This window comes from Budorcas taxicolor, chromosome 9, assembly GCF_023091745.1.
Source record: "Budorcas taxicolor isolate Tak-1 chromosome 9, Takin1.1, whole genome shotgun sequence".
In the NCBI taxonomy this organism is placed as follows: domain Eukaryota; kingdom Metazoa; phylum Chordata; class Mammalia; order Artiodactyla; family Bovidae; genus Budorcas; species Budorcas taxicolor.
Window position 1 is genome coordinate 35216593 of NC_068918.1, and position 17667 is coordinate 35234259.

The 17667-nt window shown below is 40.6% G+C and overlaps 1 protein-coding gene across 1 annotated transcript in view; it reads right to left on the bottom strand.

Annotated features, from left to right (window-relative positions):
- The window catches only part of CRYBG1 (crystallin beta-gamma domain containing 1), a 228536-nt gene extending 213619 nt beyond the window's left edge, over nt 1–14917 (bottom strand). The window contains exon 1 of the mRNA XM_052645892.1: nt 14745–14917. Coding sequence (XP_052501852.1) covers nt 14745–14917 — 173 coding nt within the window. The remainder of the gene's footprint in view (nt 1–14744) is intronic.
- Between the last annotated feature and the right edge of the window lie 2750 nt (nt 14918–17667).

Genomic DNA, 17667 nt, shown 5'->3' on the forward strand with positions numbered 1-17667 from the left:
TCATTTTTAGTTCTACATTATATGAAAATACGTACAGAAAGAGAAAAGAAAGTGTTATTCATATGGTTATTAAAGCCACCAAAACAGCTAAGGCAGATGTGGTCTACCTCAACAAATCAAATTAGTGTCTCAGTCACAAAAGAACAGTCCCTTTGAAGGTTCACTAGTCTCACTGCTTCCGTAGAACTGGACAGAACATTTTAAAAGTGGGCATCAACCAATCAAGCCTTTTCAAGGAAGGTAAAATGATACTTTGGGGAACTGGAATCCAATTCATATGAAGAACAGGAGAATGACCTAGGCACATTTCTCTTACTTTCCATAGTTTGTATCACACTTTCCTCCTCCCCCTTCCAGCTCTTTAAACAAGGTATAAAGAGAGGTCTGTATAATGACCACTTTAACCACTAAAGAGATATGCCTCCCTCACCAAGTCATTCAAAACGAAAACATCTCTAAACCCTGAAACGAAATTTCGGTATCTTGTAATAACATAAAATTTGTAGGCATATTCTGGATTTTTCTCTCTCTCATCCCTCCCTGCTTTGTTGACGTTCTAAGCACATGCACAGTTTACCAAGTAAGTAATCTAGCACTGAGTATAGATATGAGCACATATTTGTGTGTATACACAATACATGGGCGTCTCCAGCGGTTCAGATGGTAAAGAACCTGCCTGCAATGTAGGAGGCCTGGGTTCAATCCCGGGGTTGGGAAGATCCTCTGGAGAAAAGAATGGCTACCCACTCCATTATTCTTCCCTGGAGAATTCCACGCACAGAGGAGCCTCGTGGGCTACAGTCCATGGGGTTGCAAAGAGTCAGATACAACCAACCAACTAACACCCATACACACTTACAATACATGTATGCATACACACTAAGTAAATATACATACATTTATGTGTGTAAACAGATACACTGAGTGTGTGTATATACACACACATACATTCCAGCACTAAGTACTTACACATATATATCCACAGAAGAAAGTATTTATAAATGTGTATATATGTCCACGAATATATACCCATAGAAGAGATAGAACATTATCAAGTAGTCTTTAGAATCCCTTTAGCCATATCAGTGTTGAGAGTGCTCAAAAATCATAATTCCTCCATCTCCAAGAGTCTTAATTCTTTTCTCTTTCAGTCTTGGTCATGTACATGTTTGAACATTTACTCTTCTCCCTTATTTTAATGGCAAACTTTTCACTATTTTAATGGTGAATATTACAGTCTTTAGAAAAAAGAATGAGACTGAGTTTCCCAACAATAAAGCTTGAACTAGTTTGCCAGCCCATTCTACAGAGCCTCACACCTAGCAAGTGTCCATATATGTTTGTTTAATAAATGAATTACACAAATGCATTTTCATTGTCACTTGCCTTCCTGAGTGTGACAGACACAGACACTGAAGACCATACATTAAGATAGTTTTTGATAGAGGTAACAAACATCTGCTTAATTACTTGAGTCACATGAAACAAGCAAACTCAATGCTTCAGTTACCATTATCACTGGATAACTGTTTTTAAAGTTGGAGAAGGTTTTACAATAAGCAGAACTGAACAGAGAGCATGGTTCAAGATCAAGCAGCAAATCTCTGGTTTTACTCTGGAAATTATGCAGTACTAATAACTACAGTAATTTATGCTTTAAAATAACTACAATAAATCTAAATACCAGAGCAGATGGAAAAGGGGGCTTCCCTGGTGGCTCAGCAGTAAATAATCTGCCTATAATTCAGGAGACCTGGGTTTGATCCCTGGGTTGGGACAATCCCCAGGGTTGGAAAGATCCTCTGGAGAAAGGAATGGCTACCCACTCTATTATTCTACCCTGGAGAATTCCATGGACAGAGGAGCCTCATGGGCTACAGTCCATGGGGTCGCAAAGAGTCAGATACAACCAACCAGCTAACACCGACTAACACGAAGTGGCAACATACTCCAGTATTCTTCCCTGGGAAATCCCATGGACAGAGGAGCCTGGTGGGCTACAGTCCGGGGTTGCAAAAGAGTTGGCCATGACTTAGTGGCTAAACAACAACAACTGGAAAAAGAAATTCACTCTAAGTTAGTTTTGTGCATGTAATAATACTCATAGAAATTAATGAACATTCTTAAATATAATTTTAAAAGTACCTCCAATACAAAAATGTCAAAATTCAGTTTTCAGAGAAATGAGCACTAAAGACAAACTCACTAGCTTCCATAAAGACAAAGATTATTTAAAGGGTTTTCATAATCCTTCAACATCAAACTCTCTAGCTTTATAATTTTCAAGACAACAGTGTTTCCTATAAATTTGGAGTTTTGCTCATCAGCACCTCTTTCCTCTTTTAGGGCTATGGTTAATCTTCGTGCAAAGTGAAAAATCCTCAACATTTGCCACTTTAGACTCTTTTGCATACTCTGTGAATCATCCCAGCAACAGGCAGTAAGACTCGGTGGTTTTGAGAGTAGACTGGAAATCAGGTGCAACGAGTTTAGTCAACACTTCAAGGACTGAGTCACTGATTCTCAGCAGAATTATCTCAAAAGTTCCCAGGGAAACCATGATGCCCTGTAGACTTCCAAGCATGAATTCTTCATTCTTGGATATTCCCCTTCTCTAAATGGGACATGGTAGAGTGCAGATAATTAATAAGGAGAAATTCTTCTCTTCCGGTCTTTGAAAAAGTGACAGTTCTGAGTGTACATACATAACTACATTTCTGTTGGATGCTGCTGTTCTTTAGCTAACCACCTCCCCTATTCTCTCTCTCTCTCCCCCAACCAATCATTTGTTCAATGAGCTTTAGTCTTCTCATGGCGTAGTGAAAATATTATGAACTTTAGAATTTGAAAGACCTGGGTTCAAATACTACTTTGTCATTTACCAGATAAATCAGTTTGGGCAAGCTACTTCCCCTCTTTCAGGTTCTGTGTTCTCAATTGGAAAGATGGGAGTAAAATCACCTACTTAGATGAGCTATTATGAAGATTAAATGAGACACACCAAATATAAAAGCAACTGCCACCTGACAGGTAATCAATAATTCAAGCCCTTTCACCTATGTATTCTTGGCAGAAGTTCTTATATTTACTTAATTTATAGGAGAGGCTGGGAATGATTGATCTGAGGAGAACTGTCCTCCTTCATACCCCCCACCAAGCCCATTTTCCTCTGAAAACATACCCAAACACAATTGGCTGTCTTTTGCTTTTTGTTGATTAGTTCTTGGGTGGCATGAAGATAGACACTGCTGCTTTCCTTTGTTTAACATCTGCTGGCTTTGTAAATTTGTGGACTTCTAACCAGAGTATGATTATACACACAGAAAAGCAACCATGAGTTCTGTAGAGAATAAGGAAGTTGATGCATAAATTCCTGAGGAGTACCTCTGCAGGGAAACTACAAGATGAAGCAAACACAGCTTCAATGCATCAATGGTTATCACCTAGAACTAGGACCAGTTGTTCCCTTATGGGCATAAAAAAGAGCTTTAATAAGTGAAATAACAAGGAAGGGTACAATCAAGCACCAACAATGCACCAGCTACTATGACTTCTAGGTCAAAGTACTTGAAACCTCTCATGCGGTGAGATTAGAACAATCACAACATGCAAACTGGCAAAAGTCAAAACTTGAACCAATGCCAGATATTCAGTCATACTTTGCTTTTATCCTGAAAAACAAAATCCAAATTCTAGGCTTAGACTAACTTGTTTAAGCATGTTTACTGACACACATGGGAATACAAATGTTCTTGTTTCTGTCGAAAGTAGCCTCCAGGGAAGGATTATTGATCGATAATTGAGTCTATTCCAGTCAAATTTGTTTTGGGGAGTCAATACTAAGAGAGAATAGTCTTGTAACCCCACCCTGGAGCAACTACATTTGCTTGTTTTGCAGATAATAACAGCAAGGTAATATTTCTTACAGATAAATGGCAAGCACTTAGTTCTCAGAAGGAAAACAGTAGGGATGGGAGCCACCCTTTGCAAGGGACCAGAGCCAAGAGTGCAAGGCCTGGGGGTGCCTCTACCGCACAGGCTTGAAAAGGGCTGGTTCTAGGTTTGCACATGGCAGGTGTGATAAAGGAGACACTGTATTTCAACCTAAATTTCATCAGTTTGATTCAAATATCTTAACTGTTTCAAATAGCAGATGGAAAAATAATTAAGTTGAGATTTTATAGGATATTTACTAAATTCATCAGTATTATCAAAACATTTAAATAAGATCACAAATAAAATATATTACCTGTCAGAGCACCATCAATTTGTCAAGCCCCAAAAGGGCATTCTTGAATGGGTACAATATGGATAGACTCTATAAAGAATATTTTACTATTATAAAATATGGTTTATGCAAACTTTATACATTTTTTTTGAAAACATGAATCAAGTTATTGTGTGTGTGTTGGGGTTCTGGGGTTTTTTTTTTTTAGATGGTAGGTGACATACTAATTATGTCTGAATTCTGGAATTCTGTAAGTATTCAATATGCCAGTAACTAGACTATAGTAACAACTCAATCTGGGGATCAGACAGTCTCATAGTTGTTGGTTTATGAATTCAGGGAAAGATTTCCAGGAGAATAGTCATCAGGAAGTCAAATGAATCAGCTGGACTCCTATCAAAGGTGGGTAGAGGCCAGGAATTGAGAAGTATAGTCTATAACCCAAGAGGACCCAGACCAACCGCTGAACAGAAGCCAGAAAACCTGATTTTATTCCTGCTTCCTCCACCTACATTGCATTCTTTGAACCTCAATTTCCTCGTCTATAAATGAGGGTCTGGGCTATTGCACAGAACTATTATAAGCCTCAAGTAGAGTAAAATACCAGCCATAGTTTATAATCCTTGATGTGTAAGATCAACATAAGGTGAAACTTGTATTGGTTAGCAGGGAATACTCAGTGATAAATCAGAAACTAAAACGAAAGATTCAAGCAGCAGGACCTCTAGAGACCTAATTAAGGTCACCCCTAGCAGTTCTCCTTGAGAAATTCTGACACCCCACTTAGCCTAAGCAGCAACTGCAAATTTTCCAGGCCACCTGGCTAGTTGCTTATCTTTGACTGTGCGTGCAAACTACTGTCCTGGCCTAGACTGTACTGGGAGGGAAGAGGGTGTACCAACCAAGCCCCCCTCCAGGTCATGCTGTTTCTTGAGAAAGCTTGGGCAGAAGCTCCAGACTCAAGATCTTTAGACATGTTCCTTTTGTATATAATATACGCTTTAGAATTTCTGCTTGAAAATTGCTTTTCTTCCAAGATTTTAGTGCACTTATATTTTAATGTATTTATATATATTTTTCTCTTCACTACTTAATATAGAAATTGTTTAGTATCAAAAGTTAATTTGTTTTCCTATGTACATTATAATTTCTGTTTGCCAAATTTAGAGCTTAACTATACTTACTGTGGGAATACAAAGAAGGTAGCACTAGCCAGTGCTTTTAATTTGTAGTGGTTAACTGCAGGACTCATGACCATCAGCTGGAGGACCGCAGCCCCAACCCTATGGGCTCTGTGATGGTCAAATTACCCTGCCCCTCTGTGCCTCATTCTTTCTCAAAATAGGAATAATAATAGTACCTGCCTCCCCAGGATGTTATGAATTAACTGTGGTGAGTTAATATTTGTAAAGTGTTTAGAACAGTGTCTGAAACACTGTATGTTAAATAAACTGCATCTTTCAACAAAATCTTGATGGAAAACAGTGTTCATAGACATGATCTAAAATTATTATAAATTGAATGCTCCTTGTATTTTCTTGCTTTATTCATAGCACATATTATTTTGCCTCTTGAACCCAATTTTAAGATAAAGAACTATCCAACTAGAGAATCCAAAGGACTATCAGGAATTTATGCTATTGCTTATTAACTGATTTGGAAAAATTAAGAGATGTACTAAGCATAGTATCTTTATGCAACTGCTGGCCAGATCTCTTTTCTGAACTATTATCTTCAGATTGCCACAACCCTGGCTTCTAACAGATGACACTCAGTCAGGGGGGCTGACTTGAAATGGGGTAGAACATTAAGAAATACAGTCAGCAGCCAACTTCTTCACCACAGAATATTTTGCCAAGTTTACCAGTAACTTATTTTTACTCATTTCACTTCCATACATGGGAAGGTTAAAAAACAAAAGGCATTTGTTAATTCTGTGTTTCATTTTTCTGTGTCAGCGACAGGTTCAACCTGTCTTTGTCTTGTCTGTAACTTGTAGATGAGAGAAACCGGGGATACCACAAATGGATTTAGGATTATCTGCCTCACTTGTGTGTCTCAGGGTCTCCTGGTACTTTGTCAAAATGATCCCTTGTTGTGAAGGGTGTCTGTCATTGCTTCACTCCCATTGCATAGGCCAATCCAGAAAGCACACAGTTCTGTAAAGACAGCACTAAGTAAGTGTTCATTCTCTAGAATGAAGGCATCTTATGAAGCTGAAGCTGTAGAGGTATTCTGATGAGGCATTTGGGTTGGCCCAGTGCAGCTGTGCCTTAAGGAAGCAATAAATGAACTAATGAGACTTGTAAACAATTGGCCTTTCTTGCCAACATCCACACAAGTGTCAGCTATTGATATATACTTTATCTTTAAAACTCACTTTGGGACAAGATACTGTATTCACATTTCAACCCTCTCTTGGGTAAAAGTCCAGAATTCATTTTGCATAGTGAACATATGAAAAGACATCAGTTGGATATGCCAGGCAATTTGGGATGAAAATAAAGATTGTTTTAAGGAAGAACACTTTGCTTATAGAACACAAGCAATGCTAGATTCTTCTTAAAAGAGGCTCCAGAATCATCCTGACAGAACTGTGTAGACACCAAGTTACAAGAACCATTCATTTTCAGTCTGTAATTTTAGAGTATCAATATGTTTACATATCATTTCAGTGAAGATTTTCAAATCAATGTCATAATTGAAGCCAGTCTTTTTTAAATTTTTTATGAAGCCCAATCTTTATTCCTAGGTGCCAAAATATGACAGAAGAGCTGAGATAATCTCAAGTTCTAGATATTTTAAATATTTAACATTTAAATAGAAAATTATTTATGCATAATCCTGAGTACACAGTTCTCTTTTGTTTTAAATGTCACTATGAAAATAAGTTTCTGTGATTTTCCTTTTGGTCCAGTATTGGATATAGTTTAAGACAATCAAAATTTAAGAAGATTTAGAGCCTTTGATGATCTCTATATGAGAGAATAAAAATTCTCATTAATTATTCAGTATGAGTAAAACTTTTTAATGAGAGAAAAAAATTTCTGCTCCTTGAAGATAATCCTTCTCCTGACCTCAATGCATTGGACTAAATCTTCTGTTTCTACACTTAATGCATGATATGCTGCTTTATTCATTCACACACCCCTCCTCCACTAGACTACAGGTTTCTTTAGAGCAGAGATCATCTCTAATTTCATTGCTCTTTTTCCCCAATGTCTGATACAGAGTAAGACCTCAGTAAGTGTTTGTTGGACTTAAACTTCTCTTTAAATTCTGATTGATAATCATTTCAATAGGATACAGAAGGGAATATTTTACCAAAGCATAATTAGCATTAATCCTAGAAAAATGATTCAGTAGTCAGGTTGCATTGCTTTTCATGAACAGGTTCTCTAAATCTTCTTACAATAGGTAAAACATGAAAGGGAGATTAAACAATTATTTGATAAATTTTTTCAAGGTAAACAGAAATGCATACAGTTCAAGGCTCAAATAATCTCACCAGACAACTTTTTTCAAAGAACTAAATCATTTTTTTCTGCAAGGACATTCCTAAAGTACAACTGACCACTTAGGTGAGTGAAGAGTTAAGACAGGTAAGTGTTTTTTAATGTTCATAGTAAGACGGGCATTTTGAATGGATATTAGGAGCTAGACAGTTTCAATATCAATATCTTTGCTACATTGCTTTAATCATGGATGAATAGTAAAGCAGTGATTCATGGCCTCATCTTTATAAATAAGATTTATAAGTGAAAACTAAAGGAAAAGGAAATAAACCCAAGCACAGAAGTACTAACGGTCTCCAAAAGTGTTCATGTCACTTGGATGTGGACTAAGAAGATTAAGGCTAAAAGTGTAGAAATAGAGTAGATAAAGCAATAAAGTGGCAAAGAATTATCCTATACTAAACTCAGACTCCAAAACTGCTTCAGGAGAAATACCACCAACTTCAAATATAAACTTTACCTTTGACTTCATAAGTCAGATATATTAAGACTGTTAAGTCTTGAATGCACAAAGGCCGCCATTTTACAACTACAAAGGTATTTCCAGACACCCAAAGGTACTTCAGGTCTTGACATACCTGGTTATAAACTTCTGGACTTCTGAAGTTGTTTAACTCCACTTACAAGGTCAAGTGGCTTTATGAACACTACCACCATCACTAAGCAGACAACAATTACAACACCACCGCCATAATCGCTCCCGCTCTACCTTGCATCTGTCTAGCACCTGCTTTGCACTGGGCCCTGGCCCAGGTGTTTTATATAGATAGTATTTAACCCTCAGAAAGCCCCAGAAGGGATGCTGTTTTCTCCATTTTACAGGTGAGGAAGCTGAGGCTTAAAGACTGAGGCTTACAGAACTTCTCCCAACAGCAGAGGCAGACTTGAAGCAGAGTCTTTCCAATACCACAGCCGAGGGCTCTGTCACTGCAACTTGCTCTCAGAGGTGTTTCTAAGCCTCTGTTATCTTCCAGGCACCGTGCTAGTAATTTTAAATGTATATTTAGAAGTCTCCAAAACAATGCTAACAGGTAGGTAGCAACTCATGAAATTGAAGCTAGAGCAGGAAAGAAACTCCTCCAGGAGCTCACAGGTAGTAAGTGACAGGGCTAAAATTTAAATACCTGCTTTATCAATGGTGAAAGAATATAAACCGAAAATTTCAAAGTCTTGCTTTTGGCATAAACTAAATAAGGGAAGTAACCCGGTACCTATTAACCAGTTTAGATGCACTATTAGATAAAACAAACCTAGGCTTATCTTGGAGAAGGTGATGGCACCCCACTCCAGAACTCTTGCCTGGAAAATCCCATGGGCGGAGGAGCCTGGTAGGCTGCAGTCCATGGGGTTGCTAAGAGTCGGGCACGACTGAGCGACTTCACTTTCACTTTTCACTTTCATGCACTGGAGAAGGAAACGGCAACCCACTCCAGTGTTCTTGCCTGGAGAATCCCAGGGACGGGGGAGCCTGGTGGGCTGCCATCTATGGGGTCACACAGAGTCGGACACAACTGAAGCGACTTAGCAGCAGCAGCAGGCTTATCTAGCTATGTCCTTTTCGTTAGAAAATAATTAAACCTGTTTAGAGTTCTAAACACTAAACCAGTCACAAAAAATGGAAAAATGGAATCAATCAAGTCATGAACACTCTACAATTTCAGAATGTTTCCAATGATGGTTCTTTTTCTCATGAAATAAAACAACAGTTTATCCTCACAACCCTCTAGTGATTTATAGAGTCTAAGGAGTGAGTTGTTTTCCTGTTACAGTAGGAAAATGTCCATGCAAAGACAGAAAAACTAGGCAATGTTTGGCAATCTCAAAACTTGAACCTATGCATCCTGAAACAAGGATGCTCTGCTCTCTGGTGTTGGTTGCATTTTTCCTCCAAATGAAATCAAGTCTGCTGATTTTCAGAGGATTATGGCCATCACCTGAGTCTGGCTTCCTGCAGAGAGCATTAATGTTTGCTTCTAGGTTTGGAGTTCAGATGGAGAGTGATCGTTTTTAATTCACTCTATTGACCTTTAGCTCAGAACCCATTTCTAATTAAAACAACACTGATTAAGGAAAATAAAAGCGAAGCACTATTTTCATCATATAGCAGAAAATAAATCATAAAATAACCACTCAAAAGTATAGGCAAGATATTAATAAGGAGAAATAGCTCCCATTTACTGAGCGCTCACAATGTGCCAGTCACTGTTTTGAGTGTTTGACAGCCACTAACTTATATTTTATAACAACTCTTATTATGCCCCTTTTATGGATGAGAAGACTGAAGCACGAAAAGGATAATAATTTGCCCAGGATGACACAGCTAAGTGTCACAGTAGGTAGAACAGGGATTTAAACCCAGACATAGAATTCCCCTGGTTTGATTCCTGTGTCAGGAAGATCTCCTGGAGAAGGGATAAGCTACTCATTCCAGTATTGATGGGCTTCCCTGGTGGCTTGGACAGTAAAGAATCTGCCTGCAATGTGGGAGATCTGGGTTCGATCCCTGGGTTAGGAAGATCCCCTGGAGAAAGGAAAGACTACCCACTCCAGTATTCTGGCCTGGAGAATCCCATGGATAATGGAGACTAGCTATCTACAAAGTGGCTATAGGAGGCTACAAAGGGTCTACATGGGTCTGCAAAGAGTCTGGGTCAGACATGACTGAGCAACTAAGCACAACACAGAGAATTCACACTCTGAATAAAATGTTTACAAATGAAGTATAATTCAAAATCTGATAAATGATGGTGCCACTGAAGGCTGCTAAGGAAAAGCTAGCCAAAACTCACCATGCCCTCTCCACACACACCAGTGTGGTCCCTCAGATGGCAAGAGAATGGACAAGACGGCAGATGAGGCTGACTCAGGAGGGTGATGGCTCTGTTTCTATGGAAAATAACATATGGTTCCAAATAGGAAAAGGAGTACATCAAGGCTGTATATTGTCACCCTGCTTATTTAACTTCTATCCAGAGTACATCATGAGAAACGCTGGGCTGGAAGAAGCACAAGCTGGAATCAAGATTGCTGGGAGAAATATCAATAACCTCAGATATGCAGATGACACCACCCTTATGGCAGAAAGTGAAGAGGAACTAAAAAGCCTCTTGATGAAAGTGAAAGAGGAGAGTGAAAAAGTTGGCTTAAAGCTCAACATTCAGAAAACGAAGATCATGGCATCCGGTCCCATCACTTCATGGGAAATAGATGGGGAAACAGTGTCAGACTTTATTTTGGGGGCTTCAAAATTACTGCAGATGGTGACTGCAGCCATGAAATTAAAAGACGCTTACACCTTGGAAGAAAAGTTATGACCAACCTAGATAGCATATTCAAAAGCAGAGACATTACTTTGCCAACAAAGGTCTGTCTAGTCAAGGCTATGGTTTTTCCAGTGGTCATGTATGGATGTGAGAGTTGGACTGTGAAGAAAGCTGAGCGCCAAAGAATTGATGCTTTTGAACTGTGGTGTTGGAGAAGACTCTTGAGAGTCCCTTGGACTGCAAGGAGATCCAACCAGTCCATTCTGCAGGAGATCAGCCCTGGGATTTCTTTGGAAGGAATGATGCTAAAGCTGAAGCTCCAGTACTTTGGCCACCTCATGCGAAGAGTTGACTCATTGGAAAAGACTCTGATGCTGGGAGGGATTGGGGGCAGGAGGAGGAGGGGACGACAGAGGATGAGATGGCTGGATGGCATCACTGACTTGGTGGATGCGAGTCTGAGTGAACTGCGGGAGTTGGTGATGGACAGGGAGGCCTGGCGTGCTGCAATTGATGGGGTCGCAAAGAGTCGGACACGACTGAGCAACTGAACTGAACTGAACTGATGCTTACCAAAACCAAGCTTGAAAAAAAAAAAACAAAACAAAACTCTGCGGGTGCATTTTAGGGAAAGAGACAGCCATGTTCAAATTATTTTATGTAAAGGAAGCAAGCAATGGTCACTAAGTTTTAGAACATAGGCATTAAAGGTTGCAAATATTTGCAGAATACAGACATCAGTAAACTTTAAACATCATTGAACTGTAAGAGGGGAAGCATTTTTTCCCCTCCAACCCTATTTTTTCCCATGCCTCCCATTAGAGCTTAGCATTTATAATAATGATAATGGTGATGGTGGTGGTGATGGTTTTACATTTACTGAGATTCTACTTTGCATCCAGAGGTGTGATAAGAGTTTTACATTTAATAACATAAACTAGCATGTGATATTCACTACAGTCCTACAGAATTGGTATTACTATGTTCTCCATTTTCCATCTGAAGAAATGGAGACTCAGAAAGGTGAAGTAACTTGTCCAAGGTCATTTATCCAGGTCATAAATTCATTTTCATTTGCTCTAAAAGCCCACAAAAAATTAATGGTGAATACCCAGCAGATAAGTGTGGCCACCTGACTGTCCCATCCTTATATAGAAATGAAGGTCCCAGTGAGTGCTGCATATTCCAGCTGAGGCCCACAAACACCTCCAAATCCTGGACAGAAATGAACAAACAGGGCAGATTGCTCAAGAGAGTGAGACTGACCAAAGATGGGCCAGAAATCTAAGTGTGCTTTAGCTGCTGTCTTTACTAATAACCGGTACACCCTCTCAGGAGTAAACAAAATATGTATAAAGATGATATAACTAGAAAAACATCCCAGAGATAGACCAGTAAGTTTAGTTCTCAGGACATTTGTTAGTACAAAGTTCATCATAATTCTAAAGGAAAGAATGAAGTGCTTTAAGACTGAACTAAAATACAAGAAGCTCAAGGAGAGAAATAAAAACTCCTAAGTTTTAGTCTAAAACGCATTTGGATTTGAATAACTTGTTTATTTAACAACACTTTGCCGACAAAGATCCATATAGTCAAAGCTATGGTTTTTCCAGTAGTCATGTACGGATGTGAGAGTTGGACCATAAAGAAGGCTGAGCACCAAAGAATTTATGCTTTTGAACTGTGGTGTTGGAGAAGACTCTTGAGAGTCCCTTGGACTGCAAGGAGATCCAACCAGTCCATTCTGAAGGAGATCAGCCCTGGGATTTCTTTGGAAGGAATGATGCTGAAGCTGAAACTCCAATACTTTGGCCACCTGATGCAAAGGGACAGATGCCAGAAAAAATAGAAGGCAGGAGGAGAGGGGGAACAACAGAGGATGAGATGGTTGGATGGCATCACCAACTCAATGGACATGAGTGTGAGCAAACTCAGGGAGATAGTGAAGGACAGGGAAGCCTGGTGTGCTGCACTCCATGGGGTTGCAAAGAGTCAGACACAAATTAGCAACTGAACAACAAAATTGTTTATAGCTGTGTATCATGTCATTTGATAGGGAAAATGTGATGGGACCAGGTCAGATAAGACCATTACTATGGAAGTGTTTAAATTGTTTGCTGATGTAATAGGAAAAATACTTTTATGTTGGATACATCGTTAAGTAACATTTTGTTAGAAATTCATAGTTAAGCACATTAAGTCTTTAGATGGTAAAAAATAGGTCCTATTACAAGCAATTACTACTGTGAATGATAAATATGAGAAAAAATAAAATGCATTCTGTGTCAGCACTCCACTGTCTATGTTCTCACACATACTCAGACTTCCCTGAACCACTTGTTCAGGAAGTACTTCTCAGGAAGTACCATGTTCTTCCAAGTATTGAGGATGCTCATAATGCAACCTCTGCCTGGAACACATTGCTCCTTCCCTTTTCTGACTAAACTGCCTCAGTCATCCTCCTCCAGGAAGCCTCCATAGATCCCTTCCTCTATTCTAACATCTATTACAGCACTTACTCCACTGTTCACTTTTTGGTGTTCTCAAGACACAAAGAATTCTTTGATGACAGAGACCACTCTCATTGTTTTTGATACCCCAGCACTTAGTTAATATTTGTGAAATGATTGAAATTACGTTGCAAAGACTCCTTTAGAAATAAAAGGAAAAACATTTCTAAAATGCAAATCTTGTACAATATTATTCTCACTGTTCACAAAGGTGTGTGTTAAACACACATAAAGGTGGGTATTTAGAAGCAAATACAGAAGGGGAATTCCCTGGTGGTTCAGTGGCTAAGACTCGACGCTCCCAATGCATGCGGCTGAGATTTGATCCCTGGTCAGGGAACTAGATCCCACATTTAGAGTCCACATGCCCTAAATAAAAGATCCTACATGCTGCAGTGAAGACCCAGCAAAGCCAAAGAACTAAATAAATGTTTTGTTTAAAAAAACCACACACACATATATAGAAGGATATACTGGAAATTGCCAACTGTCCTTCAATATTTTCACACACCTGAACCTCTTAAATATAGCATTATGTCAAATTTATTATTGCTCAATGAACGCACCAATTCAGATAGTATAACTGAGTACTTATGCATGAAAGATAAAATCGTCACAAAACCACGGCAAAACATTTAAAAGCACTATGGCAGTTACACTTGGAATAACTAGGTGCTGCCTTTTTCTACCACTGATTCCAGTGGAGACAAGTTCTCCACCCATTAAATTGGGATAACCATCCCTGCCACTTCCTCCTCCACTCGGATCCCGTGAGGACAGTGGAGCTATAATACCACGAGTGGACATCTTCACAACTAGGGCACCGCGGTCAGACGTCTGAAGAAATCCCCAGGTGGAGTTCCGACCCCGTTATGGTAACAACCCTTCGCAACCCACCTGCTCTCGTCAGCAGGTTGATAGCTTCTTGTCTTTGCTACACTTACTTTGTAGTCAAAGTAAAGTCTACATGGGTGGGCGCAAGTTCCTCTCACTGGTGCTTGGTCTGAGCCAGAAGCAGCGAGGAACCCGTTCATTCACGGCGACCACCACAGTCCCCTCCTTGGACCCCGTTACGTTCCTGCCGCGCGAAACCGACCTTGGGCCTTTCCGCTCCTCGGAGAGGGGTCGATCGAGGCCGACGGTAGAGAGGACTCGAGGGTCAGGGTAGCCGGAGTGGAAAAGGTCGGGGGAAGTGAGTCGGGGATAGGCGCGATCGCCGGGGGCTTACCTGTCCTCTCGGAGGGGCGCCAGGGGCGGGTGTGGAATGAACACCCCACAGTCAGACCGCGGAGGCTGCTGCTTCTTCTTGGAGCGCCAGATATGGAAAGAGGTGTGCTTTTTGGGGGACCTGGACGGACTGGACTCGCCGTGGTCACCCTGAGGTGGCAGCGACAGTGGCATCTTCTCGTCGGCCTCCTGGGGCTGCTCGGACGCTGCCCTCTCGGTCGCCCGGTCCTTGTATGAATAAAAGAACTCACCTGGGCGCCCGCTGGCCCGCCTCTCCCCGCGCGCCGGCCGACCCCGCCCCCTCGTCGCGGGTCTGCGGCAGAGCGCCTCCCCCACGGCGCAGGAGGCACGCGGCGGGAGCCCAGGTGAGGCGGGCGCCCGGAGCCGCACGTATGGAGGACACGCCCCCTCGTCCCGGACCTCGGGGAGTGCGGCGGCCGCGGGATAGCGACACCTACTGGAAATCTTGGGAACCGCCCGCGTCTCCTGTCTCGGCATCGTCTGTTCCGTGGTGGGAGCCAGAGCTGGGTCGGGTTTTGACATCCCCTCCGGTGCATGTGCCATAGGTCGTCTGCGGAGTTGTCGGTCACTCTTGGCCTGTCCAAGGCTAGCGCGAAGAATGGCTTAGCCACGAACCCCGCCTGAAGAAGGATGGGAGAGGCGCATCCCATGGCCAGGCTGCCAGGCAATTAGGACTATTCTACTCTGACCTTCAGGTATCTTGGGCAATGTCATGTGCTGGGTGACTTCTGTTTTTGTTTGTAATCACAAGTGTCAACTGCTGTCCTCTCCCTTCAAGTGTTTGCATAATTAATCTGTACTTGCACCTCATAAAACACAAAAGGATAGAAAACAGAAGGGAATGAGCCATATTCCCCAGTTCCCTAGGGCTTCAAAGATCCCTCATTGTGAACTAAACCCCAGTCCCACAGGCCTCTCCGACATCTGTTTTACTGTTAATGACTTCCTTTTTTAACCTCACAATTGTGGTTAAATAGCAAAGGGAACTAATATTTAAGCAAAAAATGTCCTTGAACATTTCATTTGAGGCATTGTTAGACTATAAAGATTTCAAGAACCAAATACTACTGTAAAACTCAGTGCAGTGTAAGTTCCTCTTACACAGTAATATTTTCTTCTTTCTTTTCTCTTTGAGTGGGTGAAAGTCGCTGAGTCGTGTCCGACTCTTTGCGACCCCATGGGATTCTCCAGGCCAGAATACTGGAGTGGGTAGCCTTTCCCTTCTCCAGGGGATCTTCCTAACCCAGGGATCGAACCCCATTGCAGGTGGATTCTTTACCAACTGAGCCACAAGTTGAAGATCCAACTAATTCATTCATTCATTTACTCAATCATTCAAGAAACATTAATTTTTATTGAATTAATTTTAAGTTTACATTTTTATTGACGTAATCATACATATAAGGCTTCCGTGGTGGCTCAGAGGTAAAGAATCTGCCTGCAATGCAGAAGACACAGGTTTGATTTCTGGGCTGGTAAGATCCCCTGGAGAAGGAAGTGGCAAACCATTCCAGTATTCTTGCTTGGGAAATGTCATGACAGAGGAGCCTGGCAGTCTACAGTCGACGGGGTCACAAAAAGTTGGACACAACTTAGCAACTAAAAAACAACAACAAAAATTCTACATATAGTAAAAAAAAAAAAAAAAAAGCACAAACCATTAAGTATGTAACTAAAATTTTTACTTATTTATGTAGTTGGGGTATAAACTGTTTACACTTATGATATAAATATACCAGAATTAATTTGTCTATTCTACTGTGGATGGACATTTAGGTGTTTCCAGTTTGGGGCTAATTATGAATAAAGCTGGTATGAACCTATTTCTATATAACCATTCATTTCTTTTGGGTATGTACCCAAGAGTTCACCCACTGGGTTATACAGTGGACAGCTGTTCAACTTCAACTGATTTGCTAAAATATTTTCCAAAATGGTTGTATCAATTTATTCTCCTTTCAGCAATGTTTAAAGCTCCCAGTTTTTCTATATTTTCATCAACACTTGATATTATCAAGTTTTTTTCATTGTAGCCATTTGGATGGAGAGGTAGTGTTATCTCATTGCAGTTTTAATTTCTATTTCCTCAAGAAACATTTACTGAATTCACTGAGTACTAATTATGTGCTGGGCCTTGACTTGCATGCAGGGAGAGGAAGGGTGACTGACAGACACATAGATGGTATACATCAAAGGGTAAGAGAATTAGCAGAGGTATATGCCAGGCATTAAAGAAGTTTGGAAACATTACTAACCCAGCTTGCAAGTTTGGGAGGGAGGAAAAAGAGCAGTCAGTAAAGGTTTATTATAAAAGTAGCCCTTGAGTTGAATCTTAAAAGGCAAAAGGATCAGCAAGGAAAAGGGAAGAGGGAAAGAGGGCACAGAGAGCCAAAAGGGAAAAAGGAAAGAGGAAAAAAGAGGACACCTCATGCACATTGACTCATATATTTACAAGCTCAGTTATTCAATCTTTCATTTGTGACTCTTCCAAGCAGAATTCTTCATGCTACCTGTTCTCTGTACCACCAGGGAATCTGGAACATATTTCAGTTCTGTTCATAGAGTGTGTGTGTGTTAGTTGCTCAGTCATGTCCAACTCTTTGCAACCCCATGAATTGGGGCCCACCAGGCTCCTGTGTCCATTGGATTTTCCAGACAAGAATACTGGAGTGGGCAGCCATTCCCTTCTCCAGGGGATCTTCCTGACCTAGGTATCGAACCCATGTCTCCCACCTTGCAGGCAGATTCTTTACTATCTGAGCCACTAGGGAAGCTTCTGTTCATAGTACACGGGCATTATTTGTTTACATATGTGTCTCCTATTAGTCCTAGAGCAACTTAAGAACATTGCTCATTTAGTTTTACATTTTCAAAATATAAATATCTATTCATGGAAACAATTA